At 41.9% G+C, this 23,072-nt stretch overlaps 1 protein-coding gene across 2 annotated transcripts in view; it reads right to left on the bottom strand.

Moving 5' to 3' along the window:
* palm2akap2 (PALM2 and AKAP2 fusion) overlaps nucleotides 1-23,072 on the bottom strand; it is a 90,702-nt gene that overhangs the window by 22,240 nt on the left and 45,390 nt on the right. Inside the window, exons 5-9 of one of the 2 annotated variants that reach the window (XM_080509744.1) lie at nucleotides 20,471-20,585; nucleotides 18,839-18,860; nucleotides 17,762-17,887; nucleotides 15,067-15,900; nucleotides 6,466-6,551 (exon numbers count right to left, since the gene is read on the bottom strand). In XM_080509744.1, coding sequence (XP_080365870.1) covers nucleotides 6,466-6,551; nucleotides 15,067-15,900; nucleotides 17,762-17,887; nucleotides 18,839-18,860; nucleotides 20,471-20,585 — 1,183 coding nt within the window. The remainder of the gene's footprint in view (nucleotides 1-6,465; nucleotides 6,552-15,066; nucleotides 15,901-17,761; nucleotides 17,888-18,838; nucleotides 18,861-20,470; nucleotides 20,586-23,072) is intronic. The other variant, XM_080509745.1, reaches the window with a different exon arrangement.

Raw genomic sequence — 23,072 nt, 5'->3', positions numbered from 1 at the left:
GTTGTTCTTGTCCATGTTCTCACACACTCCGTGGTGCTGAGAGGGGTGGGGGACGGGAAATGTACTTCCACCAGACACACAAACTAAAATCTTGAGCCACACGCAAGGAAGCCGACTTTCAGACGAGGAACCGCATATCATCAACTGCAGAGTCGATTTTATTGACCGGCCGCGATCTTTCTGTCCCAGAGCAGAGCAGAGCTATTGGCAAACAATCTGTCTGAATCGGCAGATTGCTGTTTGGCTTTGTTATTTTCCAGAATCAGCAACCGATTTCAGATGATGAGCAAACAGAACAGGGGCCAGGGATGATGATGATGATGAGGAGGAGCTTTTTCTAAAGGGATTGTGGGCAATAAAAACAGACTTAAACCTCTGCCAAGATTTTGTTTCCCTTTTTTTATTTTTTTTAATGATCAAACCTAACCAGTTCCAAATATACGGCAGTGAACCACTTTTCACTTATGCATAATTAGCAGTTTTTCCCAGCTTTTTAAAGCTTCCTTTTGTCATCTGACAGCTGCACAGTTCCATAGCTCTGGACAACCCTTGAATTGTTTAATTATCCCATATTAGAATTTGTTTGATAAAAAAGTGTGTCTAATCACATGGTGTGCACAAATGATATCAGCGTTTATAGCTCATAGTAGTACTTTGGATAATTCTCTGCTCTTGATTTAATTGTGAGGTGAATCTGAACCACAACTATGATGATGATTTTTGACAGGAAGCCACCTTTTGATGGTTTTGTGCATAATTTCTTATGTTATGTACTGGGTACAGAGAGCTTGGTGAAACACTGCATTAAGGTCACTGAATTCATCCTTCTGCTTTTGTAAACATCACAAATAAGAAATCAAAAAATCACCATAGCAACTCGTGGATAAATAGTCTGTTCATCACACGACTTGCATGCAGTGATAAAGCACCAAAAAATGAAAGTGAAAACCTTGACTTCATCTATGTTTTGAGCAGATTCTAGAATATCCGATGTTTATTTCCCCTCTGTGCTTTCCTGCATAGCAGAGATGTTCCGGATGCCACTGATGGCAGAAGGGAGAGGATTTGAGAGTAAAGAAGAGAGAGAGCCAAAGGGTTTGCCATTTGCGTTGACAACAGGAGGCGCCGTCTTAGCTGCATTAGTGTGAGGAAATGTTTCTGAAACCAGGGCTTTGAACTGTTATGTTGACTTTTCATCCTGTGACGTCTATTTGGAAGAAGAGACCCCTGATGCTTCAGTGCGAGAAGCTTGCAACACACTGCGATGCCCCATGTACTGAGGCATCGAGCAAAAATATATCAAAGAACACGGTTGAAGGTGCCACTTTTATTCTGAGTGGATCCTGCCTTCGCATCTTCGTGTCGTCCCACCATGTGGCTTTGTTTACATGTCTTATGGGCATTTCTAAGTGAACTGCAAACAAATAAAAGATGAACTAGATGATCACAACTGGGGATTAACAGATCTCTTATTTTGTTGGTGTCAGTAAATACAGTATGTCCCCACAACTCCTTATTTACTTTGAGGCACAACAACAGAGATGCACAGTTAACCACAAACAGGAGCTGACAGGCATTTCAATAGAATTTTTCAGCAGAGAGAGAGAGCATGCATTCTTTATACCGTAAATCACGCACTCTAATCCGATAAGAGTTCATCACCAACCAAAACACTCATCAGCCATTCAAATCCTGCAGTGGTGATGCCTATTCTTTATAGAAGAAGTACATTTTCCAAATCAAAGATGGAAAAAAAAAAAAAAACGCAAGTTGCTTGGCAACGACGACTGGCAAAAGCAAAAAACAAAACAAAAAAACAAAAATGGCCTGTGTCCCGGCTCTCTTGCTGATTTCATCTCTTATTAGTCGGTGACACAAAAGGACAGGTTGTGACTCCATCCCCTTATTATAAAGTTAAAATGCTCCCTCTATGGCAGCGGTGTCAAACACAAGGTCCGCGGACTAAAAACTGGGTCACAAGAGGCTCCAACTCGGCCCACCAAGAGTTCAAAGAAGACATTATTTTCAAACACTCAGAGTAGAAGCCAAAACCCAACATTGAGACCCGAGCTGAAGTAATCGAAAGATAGATACTTCGTTGTGAAAACGCAAACTAAATTCAAATGTTGTCATCACAATGTTATACCAATCCGACCCACTCGAGATGAAGTTAGGCCAAATGTGGCCAATGTACTAAACTATAGCTTGACACATCTGCTCTAATGCAACTGCAAAGTTATTAAAGCAGGGGTGCAGCGAAAACTGTTTCAAGCATCTCACACATTACCAGCAATAATTAATACATCCTCATGATGAACAAGGGGCGCGTCACAACAATGGTATTTAGTGTGACAATGCAGCATAATTAAAAGTCATCCCTGTGGAAGATGGCAGAATCAGGCTGAGGTCATTCCTGTATGTGGGTTAAAGTGATGCAGAGGAGGAAGAGGAGGAGCACAAAAGAGGCAGAGAGGAAGACTGCAGCAGTCTGGTCCACAGACCTCCTCCACACTTTAAACGCTCAGTGAATAGACTTTTATTAACCATGACTGCTAACATCTACAGCATGCTAATAAACTGCAGAGACCCCCCCCCCCCCCTCCTCCTCCTCTTCCTCTTCCTCAGCCGACACGTGCACAACCATCACCCCCCCCCCCCCCCCCCAAAACAAGGAAAACTGGAGTTAAAAGACACGTAGAGTGTATTTAAAGCACTCCGAAACGCAGTTTACCTGTGTGGAGGAGGCGGTGCTGCCTCCCGGGATCTCCTTACGACCAACTAATTAAACGGGATTAGTTTGTAACGGTGGCGGCGGCGGCGCGTGCGTCACTTCTCCCCGTCCACTGTCGTCCTCTTCGTCCGCCTCGACTGCTGCGCGAGACCCGTCAGATGAAAACGACCGGGCGGGAGGAGCGCTGGACCCGGTGTCGGTGTAATAACGGAAGCCTCTGACTGGGATGACATTGAGCTGTGTTTTTTTTTTTTTTTTTTTTACGCGCCAGCCCCCCCCCCCCTCTCTCTCTCTCTCTCTCTCTCTCTCTCTCTCTCTCCCTCTCCCTCTCTCTCACTCTTCTTTTTTTTTCTCCAGGCACGCGTGCTGAATAATGCAGGTCCCGGCAGTGTTTTCTGTCCCGCTCCAGAGACAATCAGCCCCGAGCTGCGCACAATGAGGCCGGAGCAGGGTGCGGATCAGGTTTCCACCCTGCTGCTGCCTTTCATTCATTTATTCTGCCTGCAGCCCAGCCAGATCACCCCCCCCCCCCCTCCTCCTCCTCCTCCTCCTCCTCCTACTACGACTCTTCCTCCTCCTCCTCCTTCCACCACCTCTGTCCTGCTTCAGAAGCCCACGACCTCCGCTACTGCCCCCTCCTCCTGCTCCAACCTCCCCCTCCTCTCAAATGTGCTCAGGTGGCATTTTTCTTTTTGCAGAGACAAAAGCAAGCTGGAACCCTCCAGATCAGGCCGTGCATTCATGCGGCAATATTTACCCAAGCTCTTAAAAAATACATTTTGAGGAAGCATTGCTTCTTGGATGCTCTATATCGGGGTGGTCAGAGATAAGATGCATGGGCCAAAAACCGCCTGCCGTAAGGCTCCAACCCCTTTCGTTGCGTTTTGGTTATTCATTTACACGGGCTCGGAGTCACTGAAAATGGTTTCCAAGGTGAAACTTTTCGAAGGTGCTCCGACTCTGTGTAAATGGCAGAAACGCTGCTGCCTGTGCACTACTAGTCTTACGCCACGTTTACACAACAACGTTTCACATAACAACACCTAATCCTGGAAAAAGAAAAAAAGAGTGTGTTTACACTGCAGCAGCGGACACACTGACATTGATGTAGTTAGTATGTCGGGCCACGGGGGGGCGCTGTTGTTTGATTTGATCATGAAACTACAGAAATGTGTGCAGAGAACAATACACTATAAACGCGAAAAAAATCAAGAGAACTGACATTTATATGGGCTGATGACTAATCAGATGCTATCAGGGGTGAGTCTCAATGATAAAACTAATCATATGGACTATAAAACTAGAATATGTACCGCGAGTCATACCGCTACGGGTCCGCCAGGTTTGTTTACATGCGCATGAGCAGAAGGAACTATTTTCAACGGAAAGGGAGGGGGAGAGATGTGTGCATGTGCAGAAACAGGCGCTATAGCATGAAACGTTTCTGAAGCCAAAATGCAAAAACACAATGCGTCTTCACTTGAAGTGGTCACCTACCGTCATGACGTGACCGTGCAATCTCGCATTTTTAAAAATCACAGACTCGTCTCTATCTGGTTATACTTTGACCAAGGGAAGGAAGTTTCACAGTTTCAACAATAATGAAAAGAGAACCACAATGAGCATAATAACGCTGATTAACTGCAGTTTTTGCATGTCACAGACCGCAAACGTCACAAATGCAAAGTATTATGGGAGAGATCCTCTGAAATTAATCGGGTCATATATAGACTGGCACAATATTTCGATTATTTTATTTGGTGCTCATGTAAACGGGCCAATGTGATCTCTAATCAGAAAGAATTTAATCTGATTGACAAAAAAAGTCACCATGTAAACTCGTCTAATGTTTTCTGTTTGGACGCTGTCATTTCCTGGGCCGGACTGGAGCCTCTCGGTTTTGGCCCACGGACCTCATGTTTGACACCCCTGATTTAGTGTGAAACCACAAGTATTATCAAGACTTACCAAGTTTATTCAAGATTTATTCTCGAGAGTTAACTTCATCACAGATTTCATGGCCTATATAGCCTCAGAGCCATTAAGAATGGTATCATATAGTCTGACAATGATTAGATGCTGTGCAGCCGATTATGACCTGTTATGAGGTGCCTCATGTGGTCTAACTTGTGGTCAGTCAACCAAAAAATGACAACTTGGCTTGAGACCAAGCATGTGCGGTGTGTGGGTTGTGGCGACATTATGGTTCAAGCTCTGCGGGGTGGGGCTCATGCAGTCAATCATGGAGTATGTTGGCCACATTCAGTCCACAAGATGAGCTTGTAAAATATGAAAAATACAGGAACAACAAAAAGAAAACAACAAAAAATGAACTACTGGTTTGACTGTTTCATTAAGAGCAGATGTTATAACAATGCTTTTACTGACATTAGTCTGGAGAGAAACATTGTGGCAGATAGGATTCCAGATTATAGGTTGACATTTTAGTTTGTTCAGAATGGATTTTGTAAAAGTTTCACTAAATGTGAGTATTTTCCCGATGTACTTATGTCAGATTGGACTAAATGTGGACCCTGAGTCAGTGGGTTTGACACCCCATGTCAAGATAAACAACTTCAAGTAGTCAAGATTGTCAATTTGTGAGACGTCAGACATTACTGTTGTTAATCTTTTCAGACTAAGGTTCTTGATCTATATCGTTTGAATTGCCAGTGTCACACAGGCGTGTGTGCAGGGTTCCTGGAGTAGTTCCCGGAGGGTTACATTTCCCCCTTGACTGAGTCATTAATAAAACTATCAAAGAAACGAAATTGCAAGTCTCAGATTGTTCTTCTGGAAAAGAACTCCACCTTCTTCACATTGTGGCTGTATTGAAACTGCCATGAAATGTGCTTGTTCACACCACTGTTCACTACAATACACTTTGATGTGAAAAAAAAAAAACAACTGATCAGGATATAAAATGAGCAACACAATAAAGACATACCTTAATAAAATATACCTTCACAGTAATAAAAAAAAAAAAAGGAAGATGGCGCTTGGAAGTAATCCCCTTTAGAAAGCACATTACAGTATGTTTCCTGGCAGACAGTAGCACAATGAAGACGTGTACACTGGAAATGTGAAACCATGCTATCCGTGACATGTTTGAAGATTTAAGAATACATAGGACAAGGTGCAAATTATCTCTCATTTCATTCGGTAACAAGCACTTTCACTGAAGTTGCAGGGAGTGGTTGACTGATGTCTGATGGGTTTGTAAAATTGGAGGTAAATTGTGGCCAGTATGTAATCCCGGTAATGACTAGGCATGAGACACATCTTCAGCAGTGACGCCTTGAGTCAGTGTTTTGATTTGCAGCCTTGTTCGTTGTAAAGGGGCCGACTTAGTGTGGTTGGACTTTCACGGTTTTTCAAGTTCATTCTGATACTTAAGTAGTTGGAATCTGCAGCATTTAGGCCCTGTTTACATGACAACATTTTCGGGTGAAAATGTAAAACATCAGTCGTGTTTTATTTGTCCATTTATATGACAAATGAGTTCGAAGCCACTGAAAATGCATCTTTTTGAAAATGGAACTTTTTGAAAAAGCCTGTCTCTGCATCAATATGTAAAGTCTGCTACTGTGCATGTGCATTTTTTTTAATTATTGTTTCAACGTTATCAACATTGTATAATTACTCCACAACTTTTCTGCAGTCCTGTGATTTGGGCCCATCGTTCTTTCTGTGGTTCAAATAAATCACCTTGTTGCTTGACACACATTACTCACCATAGCCGTGTGAGGATGTCGGGTTGGAATGGGAGCTTGGTAGCCATTTGCCGTTGTCACGGAAACCCATGGTTCCTGGCTGTAGCCTGCAATTAAGCAAAAATATGAGTTATTGTTTCCAATCTCATCTTCTCTTACTTGCATTTAAATCTGTAAAAGACCTATTTTCAGATGATTGTCACTGTAGCGAGAACTGAAAATCATAGCAAAACTTGACCTTGTCAGAATGCGTCACTCCACATACAAGGTTGTTGGTTTTTTTGGAATTATTGGATCTTTTTTCATGAAACTAAAAAACATTTTTATCTCATTTTTAACAGAATGGAATACGTCATTATAAGGATTTGATCATGTGAAAGAGTAAAAGTGAAAATTTGTGCACAACCAGCGTATGTATTAGTGTGTATAGAATTTAATCAGTTATCATTTATGTGACGGATATTTGAAATTTCAATAAGAGGCACTCATCCCTTGTGGATTTGTGCACTCTGCGGCTGCCACATTGTCTCCGTCCCTTTTATGGATGTGGCCTACTTCACACTGAGGATCTAATCCTCCTCGACCTTCTCACACCCACACTCCCTGTGAATGAAGACGCAATGAGTCTGCAGGAGAAGAAAATATGAGTATTGATTTGTTCTAACGCGTTCAACCCAATACAGCACAGTCCCAGCCGGTTTCACTTCATCTGCTGCTGTGTCTCACTGAGCCGTGACAACCGACAACGAGTTGGAAACATAAAAACCCAAGAAAACACTGAATTTAGTAGACATTTTTCAGTACAGACTGAAACTCAATTGGTAATTTTGTGACTGTCTTTGAAATACTTCAAGAAGGTTGCAAATGAGCAAAGTTTTGTTCAATATTCACCTGGAGTTTACACGCATGTGAGACCCTTGTATGACATTTGCTTAGTAAAATAAATAAATGTTGATTACTTGTGACTGTCCCGCAACAGATATGAGTACATGGTGCAAGAGCTGCGTGACAGTTTTTGACTGTATTAACATGTGATCTGTCTGCAAACCAGTTTGTCATTTTGTCTTGAATGGATCTCATGAAAGAAGTTGAGGACAAGGAACAATCAGAGTGACAATCTGAAGGCTCATTTCTCGAAAAGGCAAACACTTGATTGAAAATGTTTTTTTTATATATATAGAGAGAGAAAAATGTGACTCATGTTTGTGACTCATGCAAAGAAACTACAAATCCCTGTGAATGTTTGCAGATGTTTTAGGAATTCCTTTTGTGAATTCTGTTTGCAGTTTGTCTAAGTCCAATAAGCGAAGTGCTTGTAACTGTCACAGAGTCTTGGTGGTTTTACTGTTAAGTACAAGTAATCCAATTTTTTAATGGGGCAATTAGTCAGATTTAAGAATTGCCTGTGTTGTTCATGAGGTGATGTTGTCTCGTCTGGCTGCAGCATGAGCGCAATCATCCAGTGACGTCGTCTGTTGTGTCTTCTAATGCTAAAGGGACTTGCTAAACCACCTTGTTGTAAAAGGGTTAGAACAAGGTGGTGTAAAACAGGACCGGATAGGCCAGGAATAGTTGGTTACCTTGCAGTGTAAAGTCAAGTGATTCTTCCTGTTCCCCAAATTTCTGCTGCTGTGTTGTCTGGTTCATCCCAGGGAGGGCCTGCCTCACATTTTGAAAACCATTCTTTCAAAGTAAAAGGATCAGACGTTATATCTTTAAGGTATGTGCATTTTACTTTCTGTACCGTCATTTCTTCTCTACTGTGTACATAATTGACATATTTTGCTGTTTTCTTGAAATGAACATGTGTGATCTGTCTCGAAACGACTATATATATGAAAGATTCCGGCAACAAAATCTTGAATTATTTACCAGTCATAAAGCAAATATGAAACTATATTTTGTGCACGACTGCTTTGACTCATGTTATTACTTTAACTTCCCACAAGGGCACGCTGTGAAAACGTCTGAAGAAGGTGAAATAGAGAAGTCATCTGTTGATGAAGTAGATAAGATGCCATTGGTGATGATTTTAGTCACAGCAGCAGCATTAGCAGCAGTATTAGTACCGGCAGTCAAAATAAGGCTTATTACACATCTAATCACTCTCCTGAAGGTTTAAGAGATAGTTTGTGTGATCTTCCTTCACTTCTATTTTATTTCTGCTTTGTGTGTACATCTGTGTGTGTGTGTGTGTGTGTGTGTGTGTGTGTGTGTGTGTGTGTGTGTGTGTGTGTGTGTGTGTGTGTGTGTGTGTGTGTGTGTGTGTGTGTGTGTGTGTGTGTGTGTGTGTGTGTGTGTGTGTGTGTGTGTGTGAGTGTGCGTGTGTGCGTGCCTGCGTGCGTCTGTAATCATAATCTGTGATCCTGGTTTGTGTTCAAGCCACCATGCTGTCATCTGGCGAAGATAACTCAATTAGGAGTTTATTATCATGGAATACACACCCATCCTGCACACTCAGACAGAGCTCATGTGCATGCACCCTGAGTGAAGCTTCCAGAAGCCGGTGGTCGTGTTTTCTCTGTTATAACAATTTATCACCTGGTATTATATCTCCTGGCAATGTGTGCGTGCGTCAATGCTTGACTGAGTAAGACGTGGAACGGGTGTCTGTCATCCATGACACATAGTAGTAAAGGGAAGACCATATTTAAAATGGATGTGTTGTGATCTTCGAAAAGTGTAATTCACACAGGACAGTGTGCTGCTTCCACACTGTTTATTGTTTACCGGTGACAATATGCGTGTTTCATTCGGTCTTAGTGAGTCAAATATCTTTTCTTCGTTCACTTTCTTTGAAATTAGTAGGTACACTGTTTATTCTGTTTTCTGAACAAAAAATATCCAAAATTCCTTCTTTTAATCCCCTTTAATCTTCTTCCTGTAAATCTTCTTGTCTACCTTCGTTTCTGTTGTCATGCCCACAGACTGAATCGAACAAAGCAGATTCAATTGCTTAACCTTGAAATCCTGATGCTTTGTTACAGATTGAGCTCAGAGGGAGGTCGGAACACACTTGAGCATCTTCATATTCGATGGGACAGGATGTTCATCTCCTATTAGTTTACATGCACACATTCATGTTGTTTTATGTGTAAAACACGGAAACGTCAAAGGTTGAAAAGGCTTTTTTCTTTTCTCATAATATATCTATATATACCTTTTTGCTTTGAGTACATTTAGCATTCAAAAATTGTGCTTATATTTTATTATTGTTCCAAACGGAAGGTCATTTACTTCAATAGATGTGAAATGATCACTTATTCCAGCACTTCTTATATACCAGTTCAATATTTTTATAGCGTGCATAGTCTTTAGGTGCCACACGTGCACACCAAATAAGCCTTAATCAGAATGTTTGTTCCTATTTTCTAAATATTTTAAGCAAGGCTAACAACTCACCTTACAGTTCTACTTATTGTTTATGAGTTATGGATTCAGAGAAGTTTTCAGCAACACCCGAGTGGAGGCCGTCTGTCACTTCTATGTTTGAGACTTCAACTTTTGACTCGGAGTTACGTAACAATCGCTTTACTTTTACATGGAAATTTGAGATTTTCTTCTTCCTATTAAGTCTCTAAATCATCTCAATAGATTATAAAACAACGGGCATGTTCACACTTAACATATTTCGATTTGGTGACGTGAACTCTGCTCAAGCCGATCAAAATGTTCAATTAATCCATAAATGCAGGAAAGGCCAAATCCACAGGGATCATGGGATGAAACTTGGGTAGACTATTTCCATAGATGTTTACTTTTAGGTATGATTGAGAAAAATATGAAGCAGCTTGCTTTGGGTTATTTTCTGTTACTCATCTGGTGAAAACACCATAATTACAATAATCACATGAGTTCATTTGGCATGGAAAAGAAACACATGGGGCTAAAATGCTATATTTTCTCCTATTCCGTGCTCCAGTTTGGACCAAAAGCAATGCACCAACAGCACTTGTCTTTTAAGTTTCACGAGATGATTAAAGCTTCTATGAATCAGAGCAGCGATTGTGTTAACTTATCTGTGACTTTCAAATCACTATAAAGGGACTTTTATCTTATACTTGCCTATTTCTTGACTTGACCAGGTAAAACATCTCACTCAAATAATTTTGTGTCGAGTGTTGCACCTTCTTACCGTCCTTCACACGCAATAGGTTTTAATGATGTGGGGTTGTAGCGCAAGGCATGCATGCAAAATCCGCTGCAATCCCACCCGCCAATGAACTATTCCTCTAAAGTTTCATCACCTTTGCATCGTTATATGTGAAAAAATGTGGCCTTATCATGTGGCTGCTGAAAATATAATGTGCGTGCTTGTTAGTGGCTGTAGGTATCATAACAGCTGGGTGCATTAAAGGGAGAGCTTTTGATTGTTGTTTGTCAGCAGCCAATGAAAAAGTGAATGTTAGAGACAGATGGCAAGAACAACAAGCAAGAGACAGCAGGGGGGCACTGGAGAAACTCAGCTTTATTGACCAAAGATAGAGAGAGAAAACAGACATGAGAGGAGAGAGAGAGAAAGACAGAGAGAGAGAGAGAGAGAGAGAGAGAGAGGGAGAGGGAGAGAGAGAGAGGAGGTGACAGAGTGAGACTGGAGAACAGAATGAATTGATAGAAAGAGAGAAAGAGAGAGGTGTGAACAGTAGAAAATGGCTCCTTTTTTTTTTTTTGTTTGAACAGTCCATACATACAACCATGAGGGCAGGCAGACAGGAAAACAGAGACCCCTACAGAGTTGGAGCAGTACTGCAGGTGTGGCAGTAGGGCTGGTAAACTAAACAGACTGGTTGTTCACATACAGCTCCTTGCAGTACACACACACACACACACACACACACACACACACACACACACACACACACACACACACACACACACACACACACACACACACACACACACACACACACACACACACACACACACACACACACACTGGATTGGTCAGGATCCATTCTCCAACTCTTCTTTTGTCGATATTAATTTCAAACTGCAATGGTATTTTGTCACATACCATCAGTGCATCCTTGGATTGTTGTTTATCGTGTGCACATGACACTTCTTTTTAGGGGGGGGGGGTTAATATCACTACACTTACTAGTATACATTTCTCTGTATCGTCTCCTGAGTCCTCAAAACCGAATGGTTGTGCAATGAAGATGTTTAGATGCCCCGAGCAGGATAATATCTGTGATTCATCCCCAGGCAATATCAGCTGTAAAGTCTGTTTGGTGCAAATAAACATTTATCAAAAGGATATCAATACCTGCTCTACCTTTATGGTGCTCAGTTGCCACGCAAAAGTGGTGCCTGAGGGAGGGGGCAAACATGTGGGGTTAAATGTGAGATTACACACAGCGAAGCAGTGGAGGATGAAACTATTGCAAAGCTCTTGTTTGTGCAGTATTGGCATCGTAGGCCACGTCGAGTACCGTAATATAATAAATGTTTTTTCTCTAGATCTCTATATAGATGTGGAAAATAAAATCGTCACTAAGCAGACTATATAGAGCTTATTTACATTCTTTATCTACACATGGATTGACAAAGTGCAGGCTTTATACTGATGGAGAGCAGCGATGGCCAGTGACACTAAATGTGATGTATAGCGAATGTTTGTAATCAAGGGCGATTCGTTGTCATGCATAGAGGTGCGATTTTAGCTGTGCACAGAGCCATGCAAAGAAAGAAAGGATTTATTGGTCTTTTATGTGTGTTCCCGTAATGATTATCAAGTACACCAGGGCTTTTCAAAGTGTAGGAGCAATTGTCCCCCCCCCCCCCCTGCCCCACTCAAAGAGCTTGAATGTGTCCCGCTCCCAGCACCCCAAACTCTCAGCTGCACATGCTTTGTCTCACATTAAGTAATCATTCACTTCCTATTGTTTCTCACAATGTAGGATAATGCTTGATGACGCTCTCGGATGTAAATGTCCGTTAAATCTCTATGTCCTGTTACAAATTTTGTTAAAGAGTTTCACAACGTAACTGTTTCACCCTACATTTGTTTCTTTCTTTAAGTCATGCTTTAAAACGCATCCCCCTGACCCTCAGATTGTTCCTGCTGCTGCTCCCCTCGCCCCCTCAAGCTCCCTGGAACCACTCAAAGGAACCCTGCCCCACACTTTGAAAACCACTGAACTCGTCAACAAAGATTTTTTTCAGTCATGTTTCAGAACCGGCTAAAAAGTCCTAAAAAGCATTGAAGCGATGGAAAGAAAACAAACTGTTGGGGTCTTCAGGACCTGTTTAGATTTTGCCGTGCATTAAAATATGTTTATTTCAGCGTTTTTAACTTTTGCTTCTCTGCCTGTGTAACAATAAATATGTTAATGTGTTTAACATCTGGGCAGATGATTTGACATTATAATTACCAAAACACAGCAAAAATGAATGATCTGGAACTAAAGAGCCTGACTAAACTTTTGTGTGGGTGTCTTTTTCACACACACGTTCCATGATAGGCTATTAGGGCCACATTAAGACATAAACTGTAGAAGTTATATGAAGAGAACATTTTTTCAGGATTTTATTTTTGGTTAATAAACACCAATTGCTTAGAATAACATTGCTATAATGATTAATATATTAAATATATATTTCATATTGAAAGAGGAAAGTCAAGATTGGACAAATCAAGTCAAAATGTGGAGAACATGGTCAAAGATACCAAGGATTTGAGATGTCAAAGGAATCAGGAAAAAGTTTGAAACTAAATTTCCAGAATAAAAATGAAACGTTCACCTTTAGGCTTTATTGACATGTTATGCTGTGAGTTGAAATATGCAATTTCAACTTTGATTCCCTAAATTTTGACTTGTGTCTTGTAATTGTAACATTCTCAATTTGTGTTTAACATGATTGGAATGATCCTTTTTAGACTTGACCTTTTTTTTACGTTTTTTTTTTAATGTAACTTTAATGAGCCTTTCTCTCGATTTGATTGAATATAAAATTGGCCTGAAATAAAGCAATGTTCTACAATATCCATTATCATTCAATATAATTTGAATGTATGAGTGCTTTTTGAGACATTTTTCTGAAAATTAGTCCATTACAGTGGAACCCATGTTGTCTTAATGGTACCCAGGCCTTGATCGCTTCCTCGCAGCTTTTGTAAACAAGGGGCTGGATGGCGACTGTAACAAGGGCTGGCAGTGTGTCCAGTCTCATTGTGTTTGGAAGAGCATAATGGATCTTTGCAGCAAAGAAATAAACGATATGGATAAAAACGATGAACATGAATTGCGCACGTTTCTTTGTCTAATAGCTCATTTTCAGCACAACTATCAAAGTCATAGATTCACCATTCTAGTAGTGCTTGGTAAGATTCACGCTGTTTGTGCCCAGGCTTATCGTGGTAAACCATATTTGTTTCCACGGGTGAGATAACGTGTTCCCTCTTTGCTGGAGTGGATATTCGTAAAGCTGCCATTTTGCTTCCTGTGCTCTGGAAAAAAGTTGGGCTGTAAAGATCCTATTGGAGGCCAAAAGGTGTCCCATGTTTTTTTTTTTTTAACTGGCTGCTGAGTTCGGAAGTACTATAATAAGAGGAAATTACCTCAGCAGTGGAATAGCTGGAGTTAATGGAGGAAACGAGAGACAGAGAGAGAGAGGAAGAGAGAGAGAGAGAGAATGAGAGAGAGAGAGAGAGAGAGAGAGTGAGAGAGAGAATGCTAACTAAAGAGTCAAACCTCAGTTTCCCATGGAAACAAGCGCCCCAACAATTCAACAATTCAATGGCCTTTTGAGTTTCAAAATGAAAGAAAAAAAATGTTGAGATAACAGCAAACTGAAAGAAAAGTCTAATAGAAACATCTTTTTTTCAGTTTTTCTTTGTTTTGTTAGGACTATTAGTGTGGTAGAGTGAAGAGGCACATAAAGAAACCAAGGCAACGAGTATCCACCTCTCCACCCTCATCAGAGGGAGTCTGCTCAAGGAAAGGTGGTGGGTTGTTTGAGTTCGTACATTGGGTGTGTGGTTGTTTATGTGAGGAAACAATTGGAAGAGAAAAACAAAGTGATTGAACAGAGAATAAACAAAGCGTGTTTTCGCATCTTTTATGAACTGGCTTATTAAAGGTGTAGATCTGGTTGATTGTCCTTAGAGCCAGACATACTGTTTGGTTCGAAAGCATAGCCATGTGACTGATTGTCCATGAAGTCTTATTGAGGACTGGTGAGGAGTTTTCTACAAGCCCAGTTTAAGCTGTTTGTCAACAAACATTGATTTTCTCCATTTGTCTTTCTGATTTCGTCATAAATATAGCAGCGTGACCACAGCTTAATTCCTGCTTTTTGGTGTGCATCTGGATTTGAGAGCTATGCAGTGGAGGCAGAAGAGCTTCCACCGTTGACCGAGTGGGTAATGAAAGAGCAGTGATGCAAAGGTGACAATGTCACTGAGTAAAAAGTCAAAGATTGGACAAGAGCGAGTGCATGAGTGCGTGTGTGTGTGCCAGCCAATCAGAATCCAGAGGAGGATGAGGAGGAGGAGGAAGGCAGGGCTTCTGTTAGTAATCATCCAGAGACAAAGAAGAGGGTAATAATAAAAGAGCGGAAGAGGGAGAAGATTCAGTCACATGAGTATGCAGCACTCGCAGCGTTTCCTCTTGTCTGTACCTGTGGCGGGAGTGAGGCCGGGTGGGGGGCCCGTGTTGGCTTCTGGTGGGTTTGCGGGGGGCGAAGAGGTGCTGTCGGGCTCGCGGCCGTCAGACGACAGTTCCGTGCTGACGGCCTCGGATGTGGCCGGCCGTCCAGACACCAGGTCGGCTGCCGTGCCGTCAATGACTGAGATGTCAGTGACCGTCTTCTCCCGTAGAGACTTCTCGTCGTCTTCGTCGATGAGCACCACCTCGGCCTTCACGGTGCCATCGAAGCCCAGCAGCCTCCTGCTCTCGCTTGTGTCTTCAACGTCCTGGTATCCAAGAAACACCATGGTGATAGGGTGCTCTGTGCTGGCTTGGGGTGGGGCGGTGAGCTCGGTACCAGGGTGGAGCGAGGAACCCGGCTGAGTGGTGATGGGAGCGGGCGAAGGAGGCATCATGCCCAGTTGAGTCTCCCTTTGAAGGATGACTTGGGCTGGTGGGCTTGAGGGGATGGATGGTGGGGCACAGGAGGGTGGAGAAAGATCATCGAGGTCTGCCGGGGAAACGTAGGCCTCTGGAGCGGCTGGGGTCACGGTAACATGGCCCTTCCCGCCATCTCCTCCTCGTACTGAAGGTCTGGCCGCTCGCTGGATGAGCTGGTCGACTTGTGCAGAGCTCCATCCATTCTCTACGGTGGTGGTTGACACGCCCCCAGACGATGTGACCTCGTAGACCACTTTCCTGCCATCGTCGTAGACTTTGACCCCGCGCGATGCTGCGTCCAATGGGCTGACGCGGTTGGCCGACAGAATGCGTTGCTCGCCGGTCTGCGGGTCGTGCTGCACATTGATCTCCATGGCAAACATTGCTGTTAGGAGGGGAGGTGGGGGTGGGATGGGAGGGTGCAGGAGGTGGATGGGAGGAAAAGAGAAGATTCATGAGGGAGTGGGATTTCAAAGAAGAGTGAAGACAAAAGGTGGGTGGGGACCGGTGAGGGTTGGGAAAGTGGGTGTGGGGAGAAATGGGTGGAGGGAGTGAAGTGTGAGGACAGGAGGACACAGTGTTTCTGAAAACAGACATCTGCAAAATATATTTTCATCCACTAATGTAAACTGCGACACCGATTAGCCAAAACATTATGATGATTGACAGAAGACGTGAATAACACAGATTATCTGTTAATCATTGCACGTTAGTGAGTGGACTACATTACAAGTGAACACTTTATTGTAAAAGTTAGAAGCTGGAAAAAAAGAATTTGAGGATGTAAGTCAGTTTGAGAAGAACTAAATTGTGAGAGCAGAACAATTGGGTCGGACATTGTCCAAAACTGCAGCTGTTGTTGGGTGTTCCTGGTTGGTCAGGGTCCATGAAGATAATTCCAAGGAACAAAAGCAGTGAACCAGTAACAGAGTCATGACTGGCGTAACATCCAAGACCTAAAGGTTCTGCTGTGAATATCTTGGTGCCACATCACACCATAGCACACTTTCAGAGGTTTACTGGGGTTCAAATTTCAGGGCTGTTTTATGTGCAAAACATACATTATTCGGTTATAATGTTTTGGCTGATCGGTGGATCTGCATTTAGTAAAACATGTCACATTACCATGACTTTATCTACCCATCCAATGGACTCCAGAGGTTAGCAGGTCAGTTTACGAGAAAGTGACTCCTACACTAACTGTGTCTTGAGTGATAAAAAGTAGATTTGGATTTGAATCAACTATACATTTCTGACACTTTTGTGATGTCTGAGACAAAATGATGATCCTCACACTTGTTTACTGATGGAAAATATCCATCACACAGCACATTGCACTGCGTTGCCCTCAAAGCTGAGCTTTTGCTTTTCAGAGCTGCTCTCGCCTGCAAAGTCAGCAGCATGAAAAACAATGAAAAAACACAAAAGATCGTGAACTAATAACAATTTGGAACAGAAAAGTAATACCATTTATACAATTCTCGATCAGGAATAATACTCAGGTCAACTATTTAATCAATCAAAGTCTGCATGCATGCATGTATGTATGTATGTATGTATGTATGTATGTATGTATGTATGTATGTATGTATGTATGTATGTATGTATGTATGTATCTACCTATCTATCTATCTATCTATCTATCTATCTATCTATCTATCTATCTATCTATCTATCTATCTATCTATCTATCTATCTATCTATCTATCTATCTATCTATCTATCTATCTATCTATCTATCTATCTATCTATCTATCCACTGTATATATGTGTGTGTGTGTGTGTGTGTGTGTGTGTGTGTGTGTGCGTGCGTGCGTGCGTGCGTGTGTGCGTGTGTGTGTGTGTGTGTGTGTGTGTGTGTGTGTGTGTGTGTGTGTGTGTGTGTGTGTGTGCATGTGCCAGAACCAATATCTAGATTGCTTATTACACTAAAAACAAATTAGGCTTCACTGTGTAAATGAAATACATTTTAGTCTGTTCTGTGTTTACCTACATGTGGATATCTTCCTGTTCAGTAACAGTGTTCATTTTTGTGTTTTTCTGCAAGCACACACAGATCTGTAAGTTCTTAATTCAAAGCAAACGTGTGCATCTGTCCCTGTCCGCCCTCCATGTGCATATGACTTTATACCAGCTATAATCCAACTTGGCTGAAGCCCAAAACTTTCCTGTTCTCCCTTTCTCCCTCCCTCCCTTCCTCACTCTCTCTTCACCTCCCTTGCCCTCCTCTCCTCCCTCGGTCTTACCAGGTCTTGGTATGGCGTGCCCTCCAGAAGCAGGCAGGCCGGTCCGTGGCTGGGAGGCTGGGATGAGGTGGTTGGGGTCGGGGTCCATGCAGTCCGAGAGAGGGGCGGACATGCGGCCACTGGCATCTAGTGAGCAGGAGCACGAGAGGAGAAATGACACATGGTCAGTGGGATGCAGCGTGACACACACACACACACACACACACACACACACACACACACACACACACACACACACACACACACACACACACACACACACACACACACACACACACACACACACACACTCTTAATGCCACCTACATCCTGATACACACACGAGTTAGGCTCACATGCACACACCTCAGTGATGTGCAGCCACACACACCCTTACACAAACACACACACGCATCCAGCCTTCTGTCAGGAAAATTAACCACGCCTCTGTGTGACTCTGCCCACCGTTATTACACGCACACACACACACGCCCTCTCACTTGTGTAGCCTCTGTATCTGTAGCAACTCCAGTACCCCAACGGTTCAATGCTTATGCAGCAGAAGTGTGTGTGCGCGTTTGCGTACTTGTTACTGCTTTGTGTGTGTGATGGCAGGAACAAAGCTGTAGGGGCTTACAGGGCTTGATGATGAATAGGGTGGGATAAAGCCAGCGACTGCAGGCTGCAGAGTCATGGCCTTGTGTGTGTGTGAGATTCAATAGTCTCGCTGGGACCTGTGTGTATGTGTGTGAGTGTAGCCACATCTGTGTCTGTGTGTGTAAACCCGTTAATATGACTCTGTGTGTGTGTGTGTGTGTGTGTGTGTGTGTGTGTGTGTGTGTGTGTGTGTGTGTGTGTGTGTGTGTGTGTGTGTGTGTGTGTGTATGTTTGGGGCTACAGGACCAAACGCTGGCTTGCATCCCTCCTGCCTCAGCGAGACTATTATTCACACACAGGCACGTGTGTGTGTGTGTGTGTGTGTGTGTGTGTGTGTGTGTGTGTGTGTGTGTGTGTGTGTGTGTGTGTGTGTGTGTGTGTGTGTGTGTGTGTGTGTGTGTGTGTGTGTGTGTGTGTGTGTGTGTGTGTCATTGCTTATACCTTCATCCTGGGTCATCAGGCTCTGAAACAAAGACAAACCAAGTGAGTCACAGCTGACGGCTATACAACTAGACCATATTTTGCAGATTTCAGGGGGTGGACTGATTTACAGTCATATGAAAGAACACATTTACATTAAAGTAAAGAATTTTAACTCTGAAACCAAAATATCTTGTTGAAGTCAGTGCAAATGTAGGTTTATATCAGTCTTCTGAGCAAAGTTTAATTTGCAACAAAACATCAACACGATACACCAGAAACATGGAAAAAAGGAGTAAAACTGCTCTCGAAGTTTGACTTTCATGATAGAATAAAGTCCCCTTTGACAAAACATTCAACTCAAAGTCAGAGAAGGCTTTTTCTGTGTCCCATTTCTGTGAATTTTCAATTTTCAATATAAATCAAAGTGATATTAGACCCTTTAGCAAATGATCTTGTGTTTTATCTTGTGTGTTTCACCTGTATGTTTCCTTTTTGTTTTTTTTTAAATGTTATATTCCCTAATGGCTAATAGAGTTTCCAGTCTTGTTGTACAATTCATAATGTTTCTGGTCTACACATTCGGGTTTTAACAATTGAAGTTTTTCCTGTAGGGTAACCTTAACCTTAAGCTCATATATTTGCATTAGGATAAAGCCTGTATTACATCAGCTGGCCATTATTATCGTTTCTTGTGTCACGGTTACGGCGTCTGATGTCTTTGATCAAGAGGGCAGCTTCATGTTTAAGTCACTTTGAGGAATTCCTGATTCTGTGTTTTGCCTCCTTTCTCTTCTTGACCATGATTATTGTTGGAGTTTCTCATTATGATTTGTATGTACGTTGACTTTTCTGTTTCGGCACGTTTCTTGTGTGGCTATGTGCTCTATCCCTCCTCTCCTCAGGCATCATGCTGCTATGCTGTCTAAGTGCTCACTTTAACTCCTCTTTAACCACTCCACCTGATTGTCGTCACATGTGTATCATTGTGCCAGACTGTCTTTGTATATGTATATATTATGCATGGTTGTCCTGTCTATTGCAATGCTGTGAAGTTTGTTTGCTTTGCTGTTGGTGTCAGACACCACGTTGCAACCAATTATTTATTAATGGCCAATAATGTTAGATAGTAACGCACGTCATCTTTCAATCCCAGGTTTGCAGGGTGACTGAGCATAATCTGATCCTAAATGGAGGTCAGGCACGGTGCAAGGTAGCTGTCACTGTTGGTGCTTGACTGCACACAGTACAACAATGTGACAGTGTTTAGTGCTTAGAAACTGCTGAAGTGATGAAAACACAAGTCTATTTGTTTCTGAGGTTGTATTTATTTTCAAAAACATTTACTTCTGGTTCTGCTGACCACTGAGTTCTTTAAATTTGATCACTTTTTTTTTCTTGAATAAGTGAGAATGTGTTTGAAGTTGATATACTGAAGAATTTCTAGACATGTGCATTTTGTCTCAACAGTAAAATGATTGTGCAAAATAAAAAGTAGATAACAAATACAAGCCAAACACACAGTTTATGTCTCCGAAGGGCTGAATTTGATACTTGTTAATAGGAAGACAACAACATACAGTTAATGCAACGCGCTTTCAAAGCTCCTGCACAAATAACACTAATGGTCTTTAGCACTTTATGTTTGCATACCTTCTGCAGGTCCTCTATTGAGCGCTCTGTCTCTTTCAGGCGCTGTCGAAGAACCTGTTCTTTGGCTGAGATCTGGGACTCTTCACTCTCCAGGGCACCGATTTCAGACTCCAGCCTGCAAACACACACATAAAACATCAAAAGCGTTTTGTATTATTCTCAAGATATCTGTAAGATTTCTACCAACGAATATGTTTTTTTGTTCATTTGAAACCAAATATGACAGCTGGGCTAATAAACGTCACTTGAGTCTATTATTGTGAGGACAGATGCTTTCAGACATACTTAATCTGATCATTGTTCTGTCTGAGAGATTTTAAACCACAATTCTAAAGAAATTGGGTAAAGTAGTTTGGACCAATGAAGCAAGACTGGGCAAAAGCATACCTCCCTACCTAAATCCACCCATGACCTACCTACCTACTGTACCTACCTACCTACCCACCCTATGATCTTACTTACAGCACCAACCAACCTACTGACAACAAACAAAGACTGACCTGCCTCCCTACTTCTAACAACCTCAGCATAATACCGTATATATTACCTGCATAAAATCCTGCCGTCTATCTCAACATCTCTTTCATCACAGTAATAAAGGAAGCAATTCTATTTTGTTTGATGATTCTATATCACCATGCTGTTGCAGGCACCTTAGGAATGTCAGTACAGCCAGTTCTGCCAATTCTGCTTTTTCTGGAGACATCAGAAGCATTCCTGCACTTGTGCCCAGCACAGGCCTCTGTTCACAATCAAGCACATGCATCATGCTCACATGGAGAATTGAGATTAACGTGAACTTGTGAACAACAATACTAGGAAGCAGTCAGGGAGGAGGACCAGGGTTGCTTCCTTGCTACAAAACACACTCCTCCGGGACTTGAGGAATTTGTGCGGCAGGGTGTTTGTGTGTGTATGTGCGTGTGTCCAAAAGAAATATTAAAGTACAATGCTCAACATTCAGTTTTCCCACAGTATTGGAGAATTACTGGAGTTCAGCCTTCATGTCTGTCGCAGTGAATATGAACATGCTGTGCTGTCCACTGGGTACCAAATGAAAAATATTTCATCCTAAGCCTTTTGCAAAAACACAAGCACGCAGGTTGATGGCATGCCTAATTAGACTGCAGAGGTTTCAAAATGTCAACCATGAACATATGGAGGTTTTTTTTATTTGGGTCACAATCATGTATAGATGATTAATAATAATAATAATAATAATATTAATAATATACATGTTTATAATAAATAATAATAAGTATTTATTATATAAAAAAAAAAAAAACAGTAAATTCAAGCATTGTACCATTGACTTCAACAGGAGTTACTCTGGAAATGATAACAGATGTGTCACAGAGAAAATCCTCCCAGCTCTCCATCTAACAGATGCCTGTGTTTCAACTCATTGCTGAAGGCAGTTCAGCTGCATGGCATGCAGGTAGTACACAGCTTCTTAACAATTATATTATTGCAGGAGATTATTTTCCAGAGCTTTAATAATGGTGGAGGTTCGCTAGAACCCCCAGCCAAACAGTGGCTGCGTTATATTGTGCTGGAAAAGCGCTGCTTACTAATTGCTTGCTCCTAAAAACTGAACCGAGCATAAAAACAGCATCATAATTAAAATGTAACTTTGTCCTCAACACATTACATATATCCTCATAATCATTGCAGGTCAGGGTTGGTCAGTCTGACACAAAATGAGTCTCCTCATATGTTTGCGCATTGAAAATAATAGCTGCTTGTCCTTGCTGTGAAGTGAATTGAGTATAGTAACATTCAAGACAGCTATTGTAAAACTAGTGTCCTTTCTGAGGAGACCCTGCGTCTTATCAGAGGTTGCATTGTCCATTACAATGCAACCTCTCTGAATCCTATTGAACAGGAGCATTGGACACTTTCCTAGCGATTCAAGCACAATTTGAGTTGGTGAAAGTAAATTATTACAACCAAGAGTCTTATCTTATCTAAAGTCATTGAAATCATTTCCTTCAACTTAATGTCAGAACTAATTTTGAGGCTTTAGTTCCATATTTAGAAATGTAGCAATGCATCACTCTCGACACTAACCTTGATTGTGTGAGAAAGACTATCTGAACAATAGCAACAGATAGCAAGACTATTATTTGAGGGGGTTTTAACAAGATTAGGCTTGTGTTGTCTTAAAATGGACTTCCAGAGTAATTTCAATGAGTTATATTGCATTAAATACATTAATTAATAAAAAAAAAACCCCAAAAAACAAGTAAGCCCACACATGATGGAATGATAAAATTAACAACGACTGACCCGGCAGTAACTGACAGTGAACTGCTGTGACTCTTTGAGCTGGACTGAAGGCAGGCTGGGAGCTACAGGGATACATCAAACTCATATAAGTGGTATTATTGTAATCCTACATTACCTGTAATGGTGTAATTGACATTAAAGCCTTGGTCTCATGACGGGACATGACACCTGTCCTTCTGTGACAACCATCTTGGCAATGACCTTGAACTGGATAAAATGATGGGAATCACTGTTTGAAATTATAATCAGTTATAAGCCTGTGCAGTAACACAAACTGTACAGCGAATTGCACACAAACCTCGACTTTTACCTC

The sequence above is a fragment of the Blennius ocellaris genome (assembly GCF_963422515.1).
Source record: "Blennius ocellaris genome assembly, chromosome: 15".
Taxonomy (NCBI): domain Eukaryota; kingdom Metazoa; phylum Chordata; class Actinopteri; order Blenniiformes; family Blenniidae; genus Blennius; species Blennius ocellaris.
The sequence above is the reverse complement of the archived record's forward strand: the minus strand, read 5'-3'. Positions and strand labels throughout refer to the sequence as shown.